Source organism: Bidens hawaiensis, unplaced genomic scaffold (assembly GCF_021521415.1).
Source record: "Bidens hawaiensis isolate Kalapana, Puna unplaced genomic scaffold, B.hawaiensis_p1.1 tig00055027_1, whole genome shotgun sequence".
NCBI classification, from domain to species: Eukaryota; Viridiplantae; Streptophyta; class Magnoliopsida; order Asterales; family Asteraceae; genus Bidens; species Bidens hawaiensis.
In genome coordinates, this window is record NW_027499934.1 from 1 (window position 1) to 25399 (window position 25399).

The 25399-nt window shown below is 33.6% G+C and overlaps 1 protein-coding gene across 1 annotated transcript; it reads left to right on the forward strand.

Annotated features, from left to right (window-relative positions):
• Positions 1-8492: 8492 nt before the first annotated feature.
• On the forward strand, positions 8493-11220 carry LOC143600885 (formin-like protein 8). The gene is made up of 2 exons (XM_077078437.1): positions 8493-9551; positions 9915-11220. The coding sequence occupies exons 1-2, from the start codon at positions 8569-8571 to the stop codon at positions 11218-11220; spliced, it is 2289 nt and encodes a 762-aa protein (XP_076934552.1). The 5' UTR covers positions 8493-8568.
• Positions 11221-25399: the final 14179 nt, after the last annotated feature.

Genomic DNA, 25399 nt, shown 5'->3' on the forward strand with positions numbered 1-25399 from the left:
AACATGGCGATATATTGGTCATTCAGATTGCCTTTTGATCTGGAATCATCAAAGGGAGGTAGGAACTAGGAATGGTTCATAGGATCGCCTATTGAGGCCCTGTATGGCACCCTAGATGGTTGTCAAGGGCAACCATCCCGATATGAATTACCGGTTTCATCTTGTTATAAACACATCACGGGAGGACTCCCAACTCTCAGTCAGTGGACCCAAGGATCATACACTTTTTAAAAGACACATTTCAAAAATATGCAGGAGTATCCAGGAACTCATGTGGTTAAGCGTGATTAAGTAGACCCAATATTTAGAAAATTTGGTATGTCGTAGGCATAGGTGTCTCCCAAGTGCCTCGAGGTGGCCGGCAGTGGCGGATCCAGGAATTTTTTTCAGGTGGTGCACTAGTTTTAGATACTTAACTTTTATGGAATCGGATATAAATATTTCGGGTTGGTTCGATGGTTCGGGTCGATTCATTACATAATAAAAATACAATAAAATAATAAAAATACACCATCATTCGAAATTAAAAAACACATAATATCAATACAATAATTTTGATGAATTAAAAAAACATACTTATAGTGGTTCTCTACGAGTCTTCATCTTTTGAAATTGTTACATAATATAAATACGATCGTTCGACCGGATGCTCGAACTACCAGAGAAAGGAGGTGTGGCGCCTGCAAATCATGATGAAGAGGGGAGAGAGGCAGAGAATGACGTTTGTAATTGTATCTTGGTTTAAAAATTTTGGTTTATGACCCTAAAAAGCTGGAGAGAAAAAAATAAAAAAAATAGTGTAAAACATATATGAAGTTGTGAACTTCAATTAACCAAGCTAAAGGTTATCCACTGGACTAGCAGCTTATATTCAAATTAGGATGGTTTCTTTTTAATTTGTAACTTATAAGATGGTTCACTCTATTATTTTTTATATACCAATGCACTATTATATCGAAATTCGGGTGGTTCTTGAGAGCCACCCAATTACATGGTGGATCCGCCCATGGTGGCCGGCCTTTAGGTTAATGATTGTTTTACGAACAGCCATAACACAGGCCGTAGTAGTTTAGTGGGGCTATATAACATTCATGAATGCACTTTGTGTCATAAACATATTGACTCGGAACCGTTCCTTAGAATTAAAACCGTCATTATTGTGCATAATGATTATATATATATATATATATATATATATATATATATATATATATATATAATATATCGGAAGGAACACGATCATAGATTAAAATGCTGAATAAGGCAAGTGCGTGATGAGTCAAGAGGAATGAAGCCCTGAAAGGAGTAAGGCTAGTCAATTTCCAATATTTAGGGACTACTTGGCAAACAGTAAGAAAGCGCATAAAAGCATGCCCTCTCGACCTAGGGAAAACCATAATATTCTATAAATCTATAATACGGGACAGTTAATACACTAATAGTCTAGTACTTAAAAGAGTAAAAACAAAATAATAAGCAATGAGTTTATGCTAATAAAATAGACCCAGCATTTTAAATGGGCCCTTAATGGCTGTAACGGGACAGCAGCCGATTAAGTCATTGGATCCATAATCCAGATAAATTGCATATATTTGGATCAAACGGAAAAAGGATAATTAAATTAAATGTACATTATAACTGAAATTTACCAAAAATAATTTTTTTTCCAAACTGTGAGTTTTATAAACAGCACCGGAGCAAACGAAGAGACGCCACCAACTAAACAAAGAAAAGAGCTACATGAAGGAAAAATTGCACCACCTTGACCAATCTATATTCCTATTTTTTAATCTATATTTATACCAAAGAAAAATCCGAGCGATTTAATTACTCTAATCAAATCTTTCATCTTCACCTGTTTACCTTCAAAGATCTTCTCGTTTCTCGCCTTCCAAAAATAGTCTAATTGACCAAGAAATGTTTCAAAATAAGCATCAAAATTTGAGGTTGAGCTGGAATCTACGGGCTTTTTTTAAAAAAAAACTTTTATAGTGTTTTCCTAGCTAGTCGTCTTGTCTTTTCAAGTGTTTAACCAGTGGTTAGGAGTTTTTTTAGTGTTCAGCCGATAGCTAGAAGGCTTAGCCGGCGGCCAGAGGCTCTTTTGGTGTTTAGTCGGCGGCAAGAAGGCTTAGTTGCTGCTTTATAGAGCTTAGCGGCTGGCAACCAGGGGCTTTTTTGGTTAAATGACTATTTTGTTAAAAAAAAGTACGTCAACTTAACTGATTTAATAATTTTTCCCATTGTAATTTATAAGAGCATACTTGGATCTTGAGTTCCCTGTACTAACTAGTTTAATAATTTTCCCCACACCACTATGACATGGGGCGTTTTGGGCGTTGGTTAAAACATGGTGTTACACAAACTTTTTTTTTATGTATTTTTTTAACCAATCACAACCATACATCACCCCATTTCTTTAGTTAAGCGAAATATTATTTTAGTTAATTTTGATGGGTGAATCCGGATGTCTAATTTTTGTTAGGGTGTTTTGTTGTGACAAGGTTGTGGTGTTTTTTTTTTAAACCACTATGGATGCATAATAGCTTAGAACAAGTTTGATTTTGATTGGTTGAACACCTACGACCACTAATAACATTTGTGTAGACTTAGCAGTTAGCTCTAAAAGAAGCTAATATCACATAAAAGTTAATAAAGCAACATATTTTTTATTTACTTAAAACTAGTATTTTCCCGGCGCGTTGCGGCGGGCAAGTCCGTAAAACCCAGACGGTAGTAAAACCCAAACGTTAATACAGTAAGTCAACGTGAATTCGGTCGGTTTCGGTTACGTGCATTATCGTATCGAAACTAAGGCAAAAATGAAACAAAAAAATATGTATAAAAATTGGGGTGGACCAATGGCATGGCGTCGGTTGGTAAAACTCAGTCGTTGGTAAAACCTGACCATTATCGATCCCAGGCATTGAGGCGGTTGAGTCTACGCGAAATCAATTAGTTTTCATCATGTTCGTTACGGTACCGGAACAAAAAAACAAAAATCAGTATTCGGCTGGTTTTCATTACGGTACTGGAACTAAAGCAAAACGCGGTGAGTTTACGCGAATTCGGTCGGTTTCCGTGACGTTAGACACGGTACCATAACTAAAACAAAAACAAAATTCATAATCGGCAGATTTTCATTACGTATATTACGGGCCGAAACTTTAAAAAAACAAAAAAAAATACTACCACTAGGATGTCGCAAAGTGACCCAATAGGGACTTTGCGGCACCAAACTTCACAATTATATAAATTAGATAATAGATAATATATCGAAAATTGTAGCCAGGGAAGCATCATAGGCAAGATTATATCCATTGACGCGTTTTGCTTTTAATAAAAGTCCATTATTTCCCCTTTTAGTTATGGTAAAGGGGTAGTGGTGTAGTGCTCTCAGGCTTAATCAAACACATGCTCAAATAAGCAAGCTGGTTAGCACAAACAAAACTTGTTTACCATCATTATTTTATTTGCATATTATTAATACCTATAATTATAAACTTATAACCATTAACAAAAAAAATGCAAATAAGTATAAAACACTTACGTTTAATTTTGGTTTAATTATGGTTGTAAAACTCACATCTAGACACTAATTAATTGCTAGTCAGTACCCCACCGACTAGTGGCCAATTAATCGCCGTTTAATCAACGTTGATCAAAATTTGATATTTATATAAAAACTTTGTGTGTGTGTGTCTAGCTTTTGAACCCGTGTATTACAGGTGATTTGTTAAATGAACGAAATTTAGGTATTTAATCATACATAATTTAGGGCTTTTTTTGAATTTATAGATTAATTTTAATATAATCGCACACACTTAAAATGCTACATATTTAAAATTTACATTTTCTTAAGATTGAAATAATGTTTAAAGACATAAAATCAATTATTGGTACCTAAACATATTAAAGATGTTTTATATGATCAATACAAATGTAAGTTAAATAGTGTTTTACAAATTGTAAGATTATAAATATTGTATATTTATTCAACGTTTGTAGTACACACATAACTATATATCTATTATAAACATTAGGGCTGTCACTTTTACCCGAAACTCAAAACCAGACCCGAAAAAATCCGTACTCGAACCCGAACTAACCCGACCCGAAGAACTCGAACCCGAGAAAAGACTAACCCGAACCCGAACCGAAGTAATATGGGTTGGTTTTCGGGGTTGATTTATAAGTTTCGGGTCAACCCGAAAAACCCAAATAAACTTCTAGTTTTAAAATAAATATATTTTTATGTATAATAAGCTAAGTATTAGCCACTAAAGTTATCATAATCTAGCTCTAATTGATTGTTGTCATTCTAACTATTATGGATCGATTGTTTATTATTAATTTATGTTTTCCGTTTATTACTAATAGCAACCGAAATCGAACAACCAAATCACGCCCGATTGAATATGATTAAGGCTCGAGTTAGTTTTACTCTTCTTTTGAATTGTTTTATCAAGCTATGTTGGTTTGTTATTTGATTATTTTGTTATAAGCAAAGAAGAATATGTTGTTTTAATTTTAGCATTGTCGTTCTTAATTTTTTTATTTTTATTTTTTTTGTGTTTTTTTTCTTTTGTTTGTTTGTTTTTTAGGATACTCGAAACCCGATTAACCCGACCCGAAAAAACCCAAACCTGAATTACCCGAACCCGAAAAACTCGTAAGAGATTTGGGTTGGGTTTCGGGTCAAGATTTAAGACTTTGAAACCCGAAGAACCCGACCCGAAAAACCCGAAACCCGAAAAATGAACCCAAAGAACACCCCTAATAAACATAGCTCACTAATTATTATACGACAAGGTTCATAAATCACTATTAAACTAATTTAATAATTCACTGTTTGTTTTTAAACTTATTATAGATATTCAATGGTTTATATGTTCTTTTTTAGAAATTTTGGTCAAATGTTCTATATCTAATAGTAAAATTAGATGCAATTGATTAGTAAAAGCTATTATTATTTAAATCACATTAAACATTTTTTTTTCATATGGGTTACAACTAATGGGTCATATCAATTAAACACATGACCTATATATAGCATGGATTAAGGGGAATGAAGATCAAAAATAGGAGGAACATTAAAGTTAAGATTGAATATGATTAGAACACATCATCATCATTATTTTTGTTTATTAATTTATAGCTTTTGAACCCGTGTATTACACGAGATTTGTTAAATTATAAAAAATAAGATATGTTATTTGAAATAAATGAACAAAATTAAAGATAAAAAAAATAAATATACTATCCAAACAATAAGAAGTTTGTAATCTCAAATTTACAAGCTTTGATAAAATCCCTTTATATACAACACTAGGTTAGGTACCCATGTAGAACACGGGTTAAATAAATAAATTTATTTAAATAATAACACAATGTGAAATATAAAAATATGTTTAACATATAAAAATATAATATATGGTTGAATAAATTACACAATATGGAAATAAAATGTTGAAAATTCGTAAATCTCTAAATATTTTTTTGTATACAATATTTGCAATTTAATTTGTAACTTTATCCTTCGTGTTAAAATTAGTAGTTTCATTTTGTTTTTGGTTCCAACTCTAAATATGAAACACATAGCTGATCGTGTGTTAAAACAAGTTTCTCAAAAACAAACAAACCATCTAAAGCAGTTGATCTTAACTTTTATTAATCTTCATTACAATACAAACATAAAGTAAACATTTCTTTCTATGAAATTAATTATTATATTTAAATCAATGTGAAAATCGATTACTTATAAAAGCTTAATATTAATAACTAATACAATATATTTATGTAAAACTAAATAATATATTTATGTTGATATTAAAGTTTTTAAACCATGAAATAATTTTAAAAAAGAAAATTAATAAAAGATTAAGAAAAAAAATAAATGTTAGACTATTAATAAGAAAAAGAAATACATATTTAATATGAGAGAGAGCTGGGAAAATTTTATAAGGATCGATCATGTGTAATAACATATAGCATTAAGACCCATGTTGAACACGAGTTAGAATAAATAAATTTATTAAAATAATAAGTTAATAACACGATGTGAAATACAAAAAATATGTTTAAAAGATATAAATATATAGTATATAGTAAAATAAATTACACATTACATGACATGGAAATAAAAAGTTGTTGAAAATTCGTAAATCTTTAATTATTTTTTTTTGTAAAAAATATTTGTTACTTATCCTCCATATTAAAATTAGTAGTTTCATTTTGTTTTTTTCAACTCTAGATAACGGAACACATATCTGACTTTGTGTTAAAACAGGTTGTCTCAAAAACAACAAATCATCTAAGTAATTGGCCTTAACTTTTATTAATCTTCTTGCAAAACAAACATAAAGTGAAAAAAAATTTTCTTTGAAATTAATTATATTATCTAAATCAATGTGAAAATTCGTTACTTGTAAAAACTTAACATTAATAACTAATACAATATATTTATATAAAACTAAATAATATATTTATGTTGGTCTTGATTTTTTTAAACCAGTAAATAATTATTTAAAAAAGAAAATAATAGATTAAAGAAAGAATAAAATATAAACTATTAATAAGAAAAAGAAATATATTTAATATGAGAGATAAATGGGAAAATTTTGTAAGGATCAATTATGTGTAATGACATATGGCATTAAGACTCCTGTAGAACACGAGTTAGAATAAATAAAATTATTTAAATAATAACACAACGCGATAAACAAAAAATATGTTCAAAAGATATAATATATGGTAGAATAAGTTACAGATTACACAATATAGAAATAAAAAATTGTTGAAATTCGTAAATCTCTAAGCATATCAAAATTAGTAGTTTCGTTTTATTTTTTATTTCAAATTTAGATAATGAAACACATAATTACCATGCGCTAAAAAAGGTTGTCTCAAAAACAAATCAACTATCTATAGTGACTGATTTTAGCTTTTATTAATCTTCATTACAAAACAAACATAAAGTGAAAATTTTTTTCTTTGAAAATAATTATTTTATCTAAATCAACGTAAAAAATCATTTATTATAAAAACTTAATATTAATAACTAATACAACATTATTTATATAAAACTAAATAATATATTTATGTTTGTAATAAATTTTTTAAATCAAAAGGTAATTATTAAAATGAGAAAATAATTGATTAAAAAGAAAAAAAAGTTAACTATAAAACTTTTAATAAGAAAAAGAAATGCATTTAATAAGAGAGAAAGAGGTGGAAAAATTTTATAAGAAGTTATCTGGTGTGATGCCATATGACATTGAAAAACCTTTATTTATTATATAGTATAGATATAATATATATATGTGTGTGTGTGTATTTGAAATTACATATAAATTTCAATCCGATTAATCTTTTTTAATCCTGATTAATCATTGGTCCCTATTTTATTAACCGACTAGCGTGTAGCGAGTTCTATAACATTGAACTGTCTTTAAAATATAAACTTGATTCCTACTTCTTTTTTTACTTACAAATCTTGTTTTAAATGGTAAACCTAAGTTGCAATATAAAACATGTCTTCCAAAAAAAAAGCAAAATTAAATGAATAAATTCGTGAATCCATCCCGTTGACTCTTACGAAACACGTTTAGTCAAATGCGTTTGTATGTTGCCCCAATATGAACCTTAGACAAATTGAAACAAAATATAATATAGTGGAACTTAAAATTTCAAATCTAAAGGGCCCGTGTGACTATGTGCCGCTTGCGTTGAGGAGTCAACAACTTTGTGTTGGTGGTGTAGTTGGTCAACTTGGGTCATCAAATGTATTTTAGGTGAACCACTTTGCGTACGTTTTTCTCGCTCTCTTTTTATCTTAATACAACGTAAGCAGTCTGTTGGCCCATCTCTTTAACACTCATTAAATATAACAATGTTTCGTAGTAATTACTAATTATAATTACATGTTCGAATCATTTGAATAAACAAATAATGTTTTTAAAAGTTTATTTTATTGTAATGGTTTTAATTAGAGAAGATGAGGTGTATTGTCAGTTTTGACTATTTCTTCCCCCTTCTGACTTTATATAACCGTACAGATAATCTGAAAGCGACAATTTTTTCATATTTATCGTTACCAACAACATTATATTAATTAATTATAAGATTATGCCTAATTGTCCTATTAGTTGTTTTGTAGCTATACCAGTTCAAACTCCTCTATCCATAAATTGCATGACAATTACCTTAGCCAAAATTACTCAAGTGCCCTTGTAACGGGCGGCCAACCTCGTCATACAAGGGTATTTTAGTCATTTTTTAGACTTCCAGTTTAAGTAACCTAAGTCACACGCTTTCTTGCGATCCAGACAAACATAAAGTTAATAAATGACACGAGGGTATTTTAGTCGTTTTACACAAATAGTGAAGGCACCACCCCACCAATCCATGTAAGAAAATGGAATTGTAATAGCCCAACTTCTTTTTTTTGATAGTGGCATCTAAACTCTAAGTAGCAATATACCAAATCCAAAAATACTTTTAAGCCTAGACAGACAGAACACAAATAATCAATCCTCCTGAAATCAAGCAAAATTCATACTCTGCATTTCAATGGCTGTCACAATCCAATTCCAGACATTGCTGTTTCTCTTATTATTCTCTTATTATTTTATACTCCATTCATCTTCCCAACTTGCCCCTCAAAACATACAAGTGTTTTATCCATTCCACCTTCCTCCTCCTCCACTTCCACCATCACCGCCATTTACAGATACCATTACACCTCCTACACCCATCACTACCACCACCAGCACCTCGTCAAACTCGTCTAATAAAACCGTTGCTAAAGCGGTTGCAGCAACCGCAGCAAGTACTTTGGTTTTATCAGGATTATTATGTTTGCTTCTTGTTAAGTATAAACACTACCGAAAAGAAAAAGAAAAGGAAAAACCGAATTTGCATGGTGGAAACGAAAACCGAAATAACAACGACTCGGTTGTGATGATGAGTAACCAGCTTACAAGGTTTGAAGGGATCAAAGGGGTGATTGTTGATGAAGAAGGACTAGATGTGCTTTACTGGAAGAATCTTGATTATGATGATGATGATGATCATGGGAATAAAAGAACAGTTTTTAAGAAAGAAGTTATTAATGTTAAAGAAGAAGAAAAGAGGATGACAAGAGTAGTTGACTTTGGTGGGAGAAAGTCAAAGAGATTTGATGCTCAAATTCAACAAGTTCCTTTACTTAAAGGAAAATCTTCAGGGTCTCATGTTTGGCCTGCAGGAGAAGAAATTAAAAGTCAACATAATGCTCCTGTTGTGAATCAAGAAATCCTGATTAAAAGTTCGTCATCTCGGTCTCCGCCACCAACACCACCTTCACCGCCAACGCCAGTAGTGGTGGAAAAGAAGAGTCATGTGCCGCCACCGCCACCGCCACTGTTACTGCCAAAAACATGTAGCTCGACTTCATCATCAAAACCACCACCACCATCTGATAAAGTCAAACTCAAGCCGCTGCATTGGGATAAAGTCAATGCTAATGTGGGGCATCCCACCGCGTGGGACCAGTTGCATAACGGTTCTTTCAGGTAAATTTTCAAACTTTTAACAGGCTCGTATATGGGTGCATTAGAGCATCCACAATGGATGGTTTTTGCGCGTTTTAAAGAACTCGAAAAAACGCCACATCATCCGGTTTTTTTGCACCCGTTTCTTAGGGCAGTTCTTGGCCAAGAACAAGAAATAAGGATAGTGGTGGGCCCACATACTTTTTTGCTATAAAATGTATAGAGAGACGAGTGGTTAAAAAAATGCTGGTGATGATGTGGCAAAGTTTTTGGGTGAGTATTTTCGTGTTTTTAAAGGATGAGCGTTGTTTATATGTGGTAATTGACTAGGCATGTTTTTAAGTGTTTTTGGGTTTCTTTATTATGGATGGTCTTATGATTCAGGTTCAATGGTGATCTCATGGAAGCACTTTTCGGGACCGTAGCCGCAAACAAAAAATCACCTCGCGGTAACAACTCACCAACAACTCCAAACACCAAACTGAAATCCGGTCCACCATCTCAACGATTCATCCTCGACACGCACAAATCACAGAGCATAGCAATTATTCTCCGTTCGTTAGTCGTTTCCCGACAAGAAATCATCGACTGCCTTCTTGAAGGCAAAGGATTAGACATCGACAACCTCGAAAAGCTCACTAAAATCACCCCAACAAAAGAAGAAGAGCAACTCATTCTCAACTATGATCAAGACACCACGAGGCTAGCCGATGCAGAATCGTTTCTTTACCATATTCTACGAGCCGTTCCTTCGGCTTTTACTAGGTTCAATGCTATGTTCTTTAAGGCAAACTACACCTCAGAAGTGACCCAAATTAAAAGCATGTTGCAAACACTTGAAATGGCCTGCAAAGAGCTAAGAACTCGCGGGCTTTTCGTTAAGCTTCTAGAAGCGATTCTTAAAGCCGGAAACCGAATGAATGCGGGAACATCGAGAGGAAACGCTCAAGCTTTTAACTTGAACTCGCTTTTGAAGTTATCTGATGTTAAAAGTAGTGATGGGAAGACATCTTTGCTACATTTTGTTGTTGAAGAAGTTGTTCGGTTAGAGGGTAAAAGATGCATGATTAACCGAAACCATAGTTTAAGAAACAGCACGGTTAACTTAATGAGTGACGCTTCTCGAAGCAAAGATTACATAATGCTCGGGTTGCCTATCGTAGGGGGCATAAGTTCTGAGTATTCTCATGTCAAGAAAGCGGCGGGAATCGACTATAATGCCCTTATGACATCGTGTGAGAAGTTAAGTGACCGTTTGGATGAAATCATGAAAACACTGGAAGAATGTGACGGTGGTGGTGGCTGGCGGGGGTTTTTGAGGGAAATGGAGAAGTTTGTTGAGAGGGCAGAACGCGAAATTCACGATTTGAGACGAGAACAAGAGCGGGTTATTGAGATTGTTAAGAGAACAAATGAATATTATCATGTTGGTGGTTCAAAAGATAAAGGGAAAAAACAGTTTCAGTTGTTTGTGATAGTTAAAGCATTTCTTGAAATGGTTGATAAGGCTTGTGTTGATATTGCTGTAAAGCTGCAGAAGATGAGAAGCGGCGGTGGAGAGGAGGCGGTCGCGGTGGTGCCGCCTATGCCCACGTCGCCAACACGCCCGTCGGTGAAGTTTCCGGTTTTGCCCCCGAATTTTATCAGTAGCAGTTCGAGTGATTCGGATAATGAAGATGAAGATTTGTAATTATTATAAGTAAATTACAAAGATATTGCTGGTTATGTAGATTTGAAACAAGGAGATCAACTGTATTGATATTGAGTTCAATTTTTTTTTTCAAATGTTCATGTTTGTTCACTTAAGAACCACAATTTGCATAAGTTAACAAATTGAACTTACTATTGTTACTAGCCGAGCTACTTGTGCGCTACTCGAGATCGGCTCGTTAAAAACTCGAATTAAGTCGAGGTTAAACGAACTCGAGCCCAAGCCCGAATCCATGCTTTTATTCAGGCTCATTTAAGAAACGAGCTCGAGCCAGAGCTTCACATATCCTATGTATATAATAATAACTATTGTTATATATATATATATATATATATTTATGATAAAAATAATTAAGTGACGTATGTTACTATGTTAAATTATACATACATAAAAATTTTAGTTATAAATACGTCTGCAATAAATGAGCCGAATCCTGAGCACAGCTTGAGCTTGAAAAACTAATGACAAATCATAAAAAAGAAAAACCACTAAGAAAGTCGTAATTAATTGATAACCAATAGGCCAACTGAAAGTGCAGGGAGTGAAACTTAATAAAGCAATCTAATTGTGAAAGATAGAAATTGAGAAACCCTAACTAGTAATTACATAAATTGAGGTAATTGATCAACTTCAAGTAATGAAAAAGGCAGAGATCTGAACCTTATGGCTTCCACTTTGTCACCATTGACAATTTGACAGTATTTTATAGTATCACCAGTAAAATGTGAAGAAAGATCGGCTCCTGATAGAGAGAACGTGTATAACCATAATTTAAATGGAAAACAGAACTGAATAACAGTTATTGGGAGTGATTTGTGTCAAGTTGACGGGTTATGGGTTGAAATATGGATCCATATTATTGTTTGTTTAATCATAACTCATACTTACATAAATTCGGGTTGGTCAAAACACGACTCATTTAACGCGTTTTTCTGAAAAATAATAAGAGTTTTTAAAACAAAATAAATATACTTTGGATTAGGTAGAGTAAATGAGTAATTTAGCGAAAAATATCTAAGAGCTTGAAAATGATATAAATATTGCAAATGCAAGTATATCTTAAAAAATGGGAAACAAAAACAAAGTATATGCATTCTGAAACGAGTTAATAGGTCAACCTGAACCCGACCTGTTTTTAGAACGGGTTAACCCGAACCTGACCTGACCCGCTTTTTAAACTGGTCATGTTAGTTGACTCAAAACCTGTTTTTTTCCGTATCATGTTCGGGTCAAGTTTTTGCCTTTCGGGTCATGTTAACAGTTGTTATCCCTATTAGTTATTTGTTTTGTAAACACTTAAAATTGATTAACTGTTTTAGGAACAGTTTTATAGTTTTATACAATTATGTATGTATGTACCAATTAAATTGATCCACCACTCCAAGCCAACTTTAGTGTTTCATAGCTTCACCTTGTATGACTATACTTAACTAACTGATCAATGCATTTTATATGCTTTATTGCATATTAATTATTCGATAAATGCATTTATATGCTTACAAATTATATTATTTTTATATGTTTGTTAATTTGACAAGAACTTTAGCTAAACATGAATTTACATTAAGACAAGCTCTGTAGAAAGAACTAAAAAATAAATGATGAACATTCAAAACTCAAAGGAAAGGAAAAGATGGGCTGGAATTAAGGTGGAATGGGCCGCTATTTAACAATATTGCAGGTTGGGAACTAAAAGAGAATAATATCGGCTGACATGGGCCTCGAAATTGTGACGTCTTGGATCTAGGAATAAAAATAACATGGCTCTCATTGGTAAACCTGAAACCCTAATACAGGGTAATGTAACAGATGAGAAAATGGAATGGACAAATGAATGAAATGGATCATTACCATTTCATTGTTATGTTTGGTTATCATGTAAGAATGGAATGATTAATCACTTTATTATTAGTAACAATAATCAAGGTTTAAAAAAACGGAATCGTGCCTCGAGGCGTTTTCCCTAGCCTCACGAGGCGTAAGCCCGAGGCGGGATTAAAAATTATATATCTTAAAAAAAAGAAAATATTAAACATATTAGGAAAAGTTTAAGGTCAATTTTAACATAAATTTAAACATTAAGGGTAAAAAATGTAATTTAGTAAAAAGAAAGAATACAAATACATAACCCTAATGATATCTCCTTTCATTCCACCGCATATTAACCCTAATATTCAGTCGTCATTCAAGCTTTTCTCCATCTGCTCAACGTTTCCCTGTCTTCATATTAACCCTAATATTCAGCCGTCATTCAAGCTTTTCTCCATCTGCTCAACATTTCCCTGTCCTCGCTCTATTTGTTCATCACTATGGAAGATCTTCAAAGTATTTCATACAAGCAGGTGTCAATCTCTTATTCTTGCCGCCTAATTCTGCTGAGGCGGTTCAGATTCGGTTTATAGATTATCGCCTCAGCCCTCAGAGGCGTAGATAAAATTGAACCCCTTGAGGCGCCGCCTCATAAGCGGTTTCTTGCCGCCTTGTCTCAAGGCGCGCCTCAAGACGGACGCCTCAAACGTTTTTTTAAACCATGATAATAATAAAAAATAAATAAAAATAAAAATAAAAATAAATAATATTAATAATAAATGAATATTCATAATAACTATTTTTAGGACCCTCGTGCTGCAACGAGATAGTTAAACCGTACATGCATTGTGAAATGTTAACTCATCAAATTTAAAAAAATATATATTGATAATATAGTAATAGTTCTAATATAATAAAAGTTATATAATAATACAAAACAATAACGATAATTATATAATAATAATAATAATATAACTATAATTGGAAAATAATAATAAAAATTATAATGTAATTATAATTTTATAATAGTAATAACAATTGTTGGCTTTTTGACTTTTTAATTTCTTGAAGGAATGAAAAAAAAACATCCATAGTCATAAGAATGAAAATCCTAAAAATGGAAGGAGTTTCATTCCATTTGAAATGATCTATTCTATTCATACATGGTAACCAAACATGTTTTTTTTTTTCATTTCTTTAGAATGACTTATTGCATTTCACATTCCATTCCTTCATAACAAACACTACCTAAGTATTTGGAATGGGTAATTATATGGTACCTAGTAGCATATCTTGAAACGCACATACATGTTCACCATAATCATACCTATAAATATTTTATTTTTTATTTTTATTTTATTTCTCTTGCTTCTGTAATGTAGTGATCTATTATTTCTTTTTTTTTTTTTTTTTTGAAGGTAAATTTCATACAACCATAAAAACGGCACTAGCTAGTCCTCAAAGCAAGGACCGTAAGGGAAACCAAGTTACATCAAACCAATAGGACACATACACCGATCATTCCAATCTAAATGTTTATGTCTCGATCTATTTGTAATCCAAAAATAAGAAGTCGATTTGATCTTGGTAACCACCTCGATAGCTTTGATAGTTTTCTTTGAAAGATCCGCTCGTTTCGAGCAATCCATATGCACCAAAGGGTCGTTAAAATGATACCATGCATCACCCGTTTCTCATACTTCCCCATTTTAAAGCCTTAACAAGCATAAGAAGATCACGGACGTCGAAAGCGAAAATAGGATTCAACCTACACCAACCCAAAATGCTAGACCAAACCTCTGCTGCGAAAATACATCTAGTAAAGATGTGGCTCGAAATTCCTGGTTCGACTTGCAAAACAGGCAAGAGTCATCCGAAAAAAACCATCCCTCTTTTAGTAAGATCATATTTCGTAGGAATCCTATCTTGCTCTGCACGCCACGCCAAAATGCCACACTTAACCGGAATCCAGTTCTCCCACTTAAGCTTAAAAAAAGTTGATAATTATGGCTGTTTACTATTAGTTTCCTAGCTGCCGAAACCGAGAATAAACCCGACCCATCACATGTCCATTTCTAGCTGTCTTTGCCCTCACCCCACTTATAATCATAAATTTTATCTAATATATTGATCAACTCCGAAACCTCAAATGGGGAACTAGGCAGTTGACGCCAATCCCAATTCAACACAATAACACCATTATGTTTGTTAATTCTTTCATTCACACAAACCCATTTATCGGATTCTAACCTGAAAAGGTGAGGGAAGACGTACTATAACGGTTGCTCGTTCAGCCACGGATCTCACCAAAATCTTATACGTATTCCGTCCCCGGCAAATCCGATCAGAGAACTATTAAACGCCTTGCCTTTTGGCGTGCACCGCGTCCCAATTTTTACAATATCCTTCCAGCATCCACTAGCTGAGGATGTCAAAGGCATTAGTATACTGCTCCCAGATCATCATTATGTAGTAATCTATTAGTATACTAACTTTTAATTTATATAATTCTAATTTTCATAAACATTTATGTAACCCGAAATAAGATGAAGTAATGTAGTACATTGATATTATCTTGTTTTTCACACATTTCTTTAACATAAGCTGTCCTTTGTTTAAGATAATACATAATCTAAACCAACTTATTCATTTAAATCAAAGAGATTGTGGCCTAATGATTCAAATGTGTGATTGAAAGACGTCACTGACTCCATGAGGTTGAGGGCTCATTTTTAGTGGTGAATATAATATATAGATTTAGCCATCTAGGAGTATACTAGCAGAAGTGCCCGTGCGTTGCTGCGGGTTTGCAAATACAGGAGACGTTTGGGTAATGTTTTATTCAAGTTCAACCAAATTACAAATTGTAGCAGCCTAATTCAAGTAAATGGCACCTTATATAAATTATGTTTTATCAACATCCATTGCTACTGCTATTATGTCGCTTTATTAAACAGAGAGGGTGGGCCTATAGATATCTTTAATTCTAGCGGGAAAGAATCCGGATGATTTGGTAAGTGTGTGTATAAGAAAGTAAAACTTTTACATAAATATTTTGATAAGGATAATAAGAACCATTTCCATACTTCATATGTTGATATTAAGGCTCGCCCCTGCATTTTTACATGAAAAACAAATAAAACTCGTTTATCCTTGAGTTTTAAAAGTCAAAACAAATAAAATTCAATAAAAGTATGCCCAACAACTCGCAACTCCAACCCATATTCTTAAGCTACACTCTCCGTAGCATTATAAGACTTCATGAAATCTTCAAACAGGTAACAACCCTTGGTCTCAAGATTGTCCTACCAATAGTCTTAACTAAGTTCAAAAGATCCTTCATGAAAGCTTGAACAAAATCCCTAACAAAATTTAATTTCATGTTAACAAGTTTTGGAGCCTTCAAAAACATAAATATCATAACCATTAACATGTCATAGTTTCATCTAAAAAAATAATAAAAAAACACCAGGCTTACATTATTTAGAACTCTTAGCCTCCTTGCTTCGGGGCAACCAGAACAACCATGCGTATCTATTCCAACTTCATATGGTTCTTCATTTACAACACGCCCAACTTCCACATAAGCTTTCAACCCTAATAAAGTAACATCAAATCAAAGTTGACCCGTGTAACAAAATATATTAACAAGTACCAAAAAATAACCCTTGTAATCAGTAATCAATTACACGCTCACCGCTAGCAGCCATCAGTCGCCGAAAAAACGTCACTTGCATCCACATCCATAGTTCATTATAGGTTTGCTTGAGTAGTGATGTGTGTCTAATAACCCTATAATAATGACCCTCACAACTAAGCTTTAAAATTAAAACGAAAATCCTAAAACCACACACAATCGGCAAGTGTACCGATCGCAAGTAGTATAGACTTAGGAAGTCCGAGTATCGAACACGTGGACACGTCAGAACGCTAAAGATCACTAACCCTAGACAAGACCTACCTTAGAATAATAATTATATTGATTTTTGATTTTTAATTACTTAACTGAACTAACAAGACTGACCGACAAAAGTTACCTAAAATAGAAAACTTAACGGAAAACTAACTGAGTTGACTTAGGATGGAGAAAAACGTCTACCTAGGTCTGAATCAAATTGTAGGTCTAACAATCTAATGGATTGAATGATATATAGACACCGGTCCCTAAAGATGACACGACTAAAGATCGCTCGGGCTCATTGGATTACCTCTCGGTCTCACACAACAAACCCTAACTACTCAAAATCGGCTAAAACGACCAAACCGGTATTGTAACATACTTTATGCGGCATCATTATATCGAAAAAATCCCCAATAATAAAATGGCTACATCTGAAAAGCAGCACCTGCAACAGCTTTACCCCCTCTTCATTTTGGCACTTAGCATGTTCTTAAGTTTTCCTATTTTTTTGCCTCAATTTCTTCTTTTGTGAAGCAGGTAAATTTGTAAATTCATTTTCCTCTTCGGTTGCCAACTTTGAAGAATCATACAAGTTATTGTAACATCTGTAATTAGTAGTTAATAATAAGAAAACCATCAGCTAAAAGGAATTTTAAAAGATAAAATTCCAAAATATCAAAACTCGTACTTTATAACTTTAGCTGCTGCTCCCTCTGGGGGGCAACCATATAGCCAAGTTTGTGGAGCTTCCACTTAATTAGGTTATTGCAAACTCGAACATCTACAGTGTAATGGCAACTTTTTAGAAGTCGTTTTCTCTTCATCTCTTTTTATTAAACAAAGAACGGCAGTTATAAAGCATGGTGAATTAAGACAATGTGTAAAAATGACTAATTAATAAAAATAGGGTATGTATACCATGAATAGGAAAGATTTCTTAAACAATGGCTTCTTTTTCCAGTTTCCGCTTAAGTGATTCCCCAGGCTCCCATCTGACTTCTCTAGTGTATAATTGGCCGAGTTCTAGCTACCACATGAGCCACGTTTTTAGCTTGTTACATCATTACCAATTTGATTTGGGCAGAGTTATATATCTACCGGGTGAAAGTCAACACAAAGTGTAGAATATAGTGTTACTTTTACACAAGAGATCGTTTGTTCTGTTAAAATTAAACCAAGGAACACATGTCATGTTCATATGGTTTGTTTACAGGCCTACATTACATATATGTATGTATATTACGGGCGCGAAATAATAAATAATGAGAATCATAATCAATATACCCAAACGCTAAAAGTAGGGGTGTGCAACGGGTACGACCCGGACCAGAACCTGTTTGGAACCGGAACATCTTTGCATAATTTATCAAACCCGAAACCGGACCTATTACAAATGGGTCGGTCCATGTATTTAAACCAATTCCGCTAGACGGGTTTGATGGGTTTCTTAACAAAATTCTGAAAGTATGGTAGACTCTTTGATTAATTTATTTATTCCTATAAATCAAGTATTTACAGTATATACTCTTAATTAACTCCGCATCTTTCAAAAAAAAATACAAAACTTGATTTTGAAAGTATGATAAACACACAACTTGATTTTATCACTACAAACAAAAATTTATAATTCTAACATTTACTCTTTCTAGATACATGGAAAACTGAAATTGGCGCTTAGTCTTCAGAATTTTACGGGTGACAACTATTCCAGCGGGTACGTAACCGGACCTGACCTCTTCCTGATTAGCCATGTAAAAGAGAACCACTACCTGGACCGAAACATTGTTCCTAATATTGGTTCGGTTTCACAGATTATGCGGAACGGGTTTCATGGGTTCCGTAGGTCTGGCCCGCAGCTAAATAGGTCTTAGTCCTCTTGGATAAATGCTCACCAGCAACCAATCACGTGATGATACATTTTAACATATCCAGTAGGCTTAAAAAGAGGTGCACATTGAAACAGTTAAGCGACCCGAACCAAAATTGAAACAGTTTGGAACCGGTACTATAAGAACTAGTTTAGAACCGATAGAAATCATTGATTTGGGCTGGTGTATAATCCTCGAGTCTCGACATTGAAACGAGTTCCAAACTGGTTAATTCGAACCAAAACCAAATTGATAATAACAACATTGATTAAGAAAGCTGTTTCAACATAAACCAAAACCGGATTTACTTGAAATTTCACTTAAAACTATAAAATAAAATATACACAATTTCAAAATAATGGCGTTTATGTCCTTCAAAACTTGCATTAGGAAGACAAGGGTATAATAATCATACTAATAATTTTAGTTAATAAAAAGGGTTAATATGAAATCTTAAGTTTCTGAACGGGTATAGTTTATATTAAGCCCATGATTATATCCTAAAACATATTACAAGATGGAACATTTACAGGAGACAGGGTCATAGTCAGAAACACCAAGTACATTAACAAAAATATTGTACTCACGGATTAATATATATAAGTCAATTTGGGACATGAAGCCAAATTTTTATAATGATAAAAATTTAAAAGTTACAACTGGCAAGAGAAAAATTCCATTAACCAAACTGCTGCTCTTAGAGCATTCTCAATCGGTTCCCCATCCCTATCTCTACAATTACACTAAAAACACTACATTTCTCTCTCTTGTTTAATTAAATAATATTTTTATACCTTTATCATTACAGTTTTCTCTCTCCTCTACTCACAACCAATCCAACAAATATTAAAAAATAAATAGGGGAAACAATATTTCCCCAAAATCCCCAGATTTACAAAAAATCACTACATTTCCCTCTCCACCCTATAATTTACACTCACAATCACTCACAACCTCACCCTATAATTTACAAACTTCCCTCACATAATTATAGGGATTCGGATGAGAATGCTCTAAGAACATGTAATAAGCTTTATTTATCAAAATAAATCTCCAACATTTAGCCCATGCTTTACTTGACAAACAAGCATTACAAATCAAATATTTCTTCTTGCTTGAATCAAAACACACATTTTCTAAAACAATTCTTATAAAGCAAACGCATTAAAAATGAAATACATCTGCAAAATCAAACATAAGCGTTTGCCAAACATAAGGTCAGGTAAAATAAGTTGATATCTAACAGTCTACACTCTATACACAACGTTATAGCTAACTAACATAAAGCATGAACAATTACAATCAACAGGAATTTGGAATAATATACAGAGCATACCTGGATAACTGCAGCATATGGAGATGAATTGTAACCCTACAATACCCAAATTAATTAGCAATTTAGGTTAGACATAAAAAGAAATGAAAGACATTGGTGGATTCAATCTTTTGATAATTAGCATTGAGATAGCAGCAGGTTCAGGTTGGAATGAAACATACGATTACCTATAATCATCTATCGGTGAAGTAGAGCTGGAACCATGGTTACAATAATTCAATGTTGTGGCCGGCCATATTTGTACCACAGGGCTGGGGACGGCTATTGAATGCAACGCTTGATTGTAGGGGTTTTGATTTTTATAGCAATTGAAGGGAAGGGATGTGAATTGAAGGAGTAATTAAGAACGATTGAAAGTATAACCGAAGGATAACGTGGCTGGAGAAGGATAGAACGTCTGAATGCAAACCACTAGGTTTTCGTATACATCCTTATTCATTATGACATGATTGATTGATTGTTGAAGAAGAAATTGATTGATGAATTGATGTCTGAGGCTGTAACGTATATACAGAGATAAGGAGAGGAATTAAAACAAAGTATTGATGAGGTCGACTGTTGGATTGAAGTCGCCGACATGTAGAGTTCCTACTGGAGTTGGAATCATCGCAATTAATGGCGTCTGATGGAGAGAGAGAGAGAGAGAGTATAGGAATGCGAAAGGTTGCTTATTTGTTTTATAATATAATATAGATTTAGATAAGTAGGAGAGCAAGTTAGCTATTTAAAGAATAAAAGGTTATATATTCACAATTATCATTCTAGTATTAACGAGTTGGATTACTCTGTAGAATAGTAACCAAGTTTCAGAATTGTTTCAATCAGGTCACTGATAAAATAATTTGTTCTAATCAGGTCACTGAACTTCTAAAATTGTTCCAATGCTAAATATTTTACCTGAATACCATGTTGTTTAGTCTTTTTCCAAAATAGTTTACCTGAACAATAGGTTATTTAAGTTTTATTAAATTAATAAAATCCCATAAAACAAATGACATAAAAACAATAAAATTAATAAAGCATAACAACTGCCTTCTTTGTTCCTCCTGGTTTCTCTGATCAACAACCCACCACCACCTTAGCAAACTTAGTCGCTGACCACCCACCACCACCAAGATTGTAACACCACCAGCCAAAACCGACACCACCAACTCCTAATTTACCATGTTCCACAACTCCGAACACAATTGCATAATGATTTCCGGCCAACAACAATCACCTCCGGCACCTCGCCTCTGAAGAAATTGTAGCCACCATCACCAACAGCAACCATTTAACGCGCTAAAAACGAAGCGGTGTGATGTCCGGATCCAAAAAACGAAGGGGTTTTAGGCTTGCGATTGGAAAGGCGAGAAATAGATTTTGAAACCCTCGTCGGAACTGGTCTTTGTGCCTAGGTCTTTGGGATTTGGTCTGATTCTGGAAGTGCAAAGATATCAGGGTGTGGTTGACGGTGGCCGTGGTGCAATTGTCGATGGTTGCGGCCTGGCTGAGTGGTGGTACCATCCGGTGGTTGAAGATGGAGCTCGAGAGTAGTCTGTGTGAAGTTTCTAATACATGTTATGTATGTGTGTGTATATATATATTTAATATATAATATAATATATAATCTTAAATAACCTAGAGTTCAGGTCAAATACCTAGAATTGGAACAATTTTAAAAGTTTAGTGACCTGATTGGAACAATTTTGAAACTTGGTTACTATTCTACAGAGTAATCGCTAACGAGTTTACACTAGTATACTAACCGCATGAACTCAAACTTATTTAATTACTTTTTTATCTTTATTTTTAAAAACAGTTGATAATCTTGATGTACTCCTATTAACCATTTATACATGCGGCTTGTTAAATTTGAACCCTCCATCTCTTAGAGCACATGGAGTAGTCACATAAACTTGCGGGAAAAACCCAGCCTAGATCGGGAATACCATCCCCCGGATTGGGGGGGGGGGGTTTGTTTTGTCCCACTTTTCGGTGAATAGTACCCGTTTTTTTACCGGCTCATTTATGTGTGGATTCCACCAAAAATAGAGGACAAGGTTGGATTTGTGTTAGATTTTGTAGAGCCCAACCACAGGCCCACTTCTTTTTTTTTCCTTATCACATATACACTAGTTTGCTTCTTTTTTTTTTAATGGCAAATTTCTATACCCCCCCTTCTAAATTAAGTATTTAAAGACTTTGTCTTTACTAATTGATCACCATCCCAATTTTTTTTAGAACGGTAACTTTCTTATATTTAGGCTTTCGCGCTCTCCAAATTTGGAGAGCCTCGATGCCCCACTCTGGTCAGACTATGTTGTCTTAACCGGGCCCACGCTGACTTCAGAGTTTGGCTTGGGCGTTCCCCCGGAAAACCATACCACCGACTGCCACTTGACAGCCGTTAAGTCACCACAAGAGCACTACAAAGTAATTTTATTTTTTAAATTGATTTTTAAATGTTTTATGGTTCAAATTTACCACTCTAAAATAGTAATCTAACCCTATTGAACCCATAAAAGATCATGCAACTAGTAAAGATCTATTTTTAAGATTTTAAATGTTTTAATATCAATTTAATTTAAAATAATAATTAGTATTTTTGTATTTTAAAATATATCAAAATGGGGAAACTATGATATAATGGGTCGACACCCTCATTTACGGGAGAAACTGGGAAATAAAGTAGAAACAAATAAACTAATCACATAATGACGTGGCTGATGGCACAGGGGATAAAATGAGAAAAAAGGGAAGGACTCTCTACCTTCTTATATAGAGGGACTAGGCTATTGATCCGTGTACGACACAGGTGGAAAATACAGAAATCGTTTAATAAACACATATAATTTTAAATGACAAGATAATTTGTAGTATATTTTTTGGGACCGCGACATGATATTACGTACGCAACTTAATACACAAATGAATTTAATGTAAAATCATAGAAATCTGAAAAGACCTATAAAAACATATGTATTTCACAAATAAATGTTGTAATAAATACCGCAAACACATAATACAGAACTTAAGAACTTAACATAAAAAATTATATTACCAAAAAAATAACTAAAACTTATCATGTCGATCATCCTCACAAAGCATCATGCTGAAAAATACGTACATGTTATATAAAAATTATAATGTAACTAAAGGTGTTGTTTGAATCTGAATTGAATGGGACTATTGATGAGGCAAAATCTGAATCGCTCATACTTGTCCTTTTTGTTTCATTAGAATATGTATGACATCTGAATGATTCTCTCCCCCTCTTACCGATTAAGAATGAAAACAAGTCTGAATGAAAAAGAGACATAATTACCCACGCACACCACAGTTAGCTCCTTCCTTCCTTCTCCTTCTCTTCTGGCGACTCAGGCACATCACTTTTCTCGCTTGATTTCAGCCCAATCCCAAGCACAAACAGGTATGATTTTTATTCACTACTCGATTTCTACTCTTGTCGATTTCTGTTACATGACCTCTCTAGGCCTACACGCTAGGGTTTATGGTTTGAACGGCTAATTGATGCTCAATTTATGCTAATTGACATTCAATTTGGTTGAATCTTACATTTATTTTGACAATTTGGTCCGAATGGCTAATTGTTGCTCAATTAATGCTTTTACTATCATAGTTTTTGTGTTTGTCGCATATCTATTAATTTAGGGGTGTTCACGATCTGGTTTTAGGTTAAACCGTTAGTGACGGTTTTTTAGTATCGAAAACCGTAACCGAACCGTTGAAACCTAAAACCGAACCAATCCAAACCGTTATAAACGGTTTAGACTTTGGGGTTTGTTTCATAAAGAATGGTATCCTGGGCCAGTTTCTTTCCGGATGACAATTGTTATTAGACCCGAAAGGTAAAAAAACAAACAGAAACTCAATAAATTTGATGAGGAACTGGTTATGCATATAAACACTCATATGTAGACATGCAAGCATACTTGGTTTACCCAAATTAAACAATCATATATATAGAATTTAAAAGTTTAATGTTTATCAGCTTATGCATTTTATCACATAAATTTTTCACTCCAAATAAAATTAGACCAGATAGTATATTTGAGTGTCAATTGCTCACTGCTAACAACCCTTCTTTCTATACGTACAAGCATATGATTGTGGAGATTATTAAATTATATTCAACTATCAAGTTACTTGGCCTGGTATTATTAACTATTAAGCTAATAAAAAATGTCTGAAAATTATAACATGTAACTGCTACGGTTTGGTCCGGTTTTATACGGCTGGTTTTTGGAATAAACCACAAACCAAACCGTTCGTTACGGTTTGAAAACTTTCAAACCGACCGACCGAAATTTAAATAAAAAAACCGGCCGTGAAACCAAACCGATGACCGGTTTGGGCAGTTTCACGGTTTTAAACCAAACCATGAACACCCCTATCTATTATGATAGAGGTGGAATGGTTTTATTTTCCAACACAGGGAAGATGGAAGCTTCCCATGTTTGTTTTGTTCAAAAATCTTAGGTACTTCCCTTTCTAATGTTGTATTATCCTTACTTAATGATTGCTATTGTGATTAAAGTTTTCATATGGTTGTATGTAATGATTGTGTAGCCCTATAGACATGATATTAGCTGCTGATCTTATTTGTTCTTTAATCCATTTGAAAGATGAAAGTTTGAAACAGAACTTGGTTTGGAACTCTAAACCTAGGATCATATGATTTGGAATTACATCAAGTGTAAATATAAAATATTATACATTTATTGTGTATATAACTTCCTTTTTTATTAGTATAACATCATGAACTTTATGAAGGGTAATCGCAGGGAATATAACTTCATTATGGTTTCTTTTTTACCAGTTAAAAAGTGAGTAATTGGAGGCGAACTCTAGACTTATGCCAGTGATGCTGGGGATTAGTGCCGGCCTTTTGTCGCTATCCAAATGACACACAAAAAAAGTTTCAATCTTTGGCGAAACTTCTTATTCCATGCATTAGAAAGGATGCTTTTATGCTCGAGGATATTGCTGTCGCTGTGCAGGTAATGTCTCAATTTGTTTATGGTGTATTTTTAATTTTAATCTCAAGTTTTATTTACATTTGCATGTTTGCTCTGTATATACTATATAGCTTCTTATGAAGCAAAACAGAAGTCCCCTTGGTGCTGATCATGGTGAAGACGAACGAGCATTCCAAATTTCCAAAAATGAGTTACTCAGAAAAAGTTGCTTCTAAAAACATGAAGGCCTTGTAATCATGTTCAGAGGAGTTGCTCAAGGCTT

Bases quoted from the DNA above. Each gene is read 5' to 3' on its own strand.
- LOC143600885 (XM_077078437.1), top strand. From the start codon at position 8,569: ATGGCTGTCACAATCCAATTCCAGACATTGCTGTTTCTCTTATTATTC. The intron at 9,552-9,914 runs GTAAATTTTCAA...CTTATGATTCAG, and splicing joins TTGCATAACGGTTCTTTCAG to GTTCAATGGTGATCTCATGG.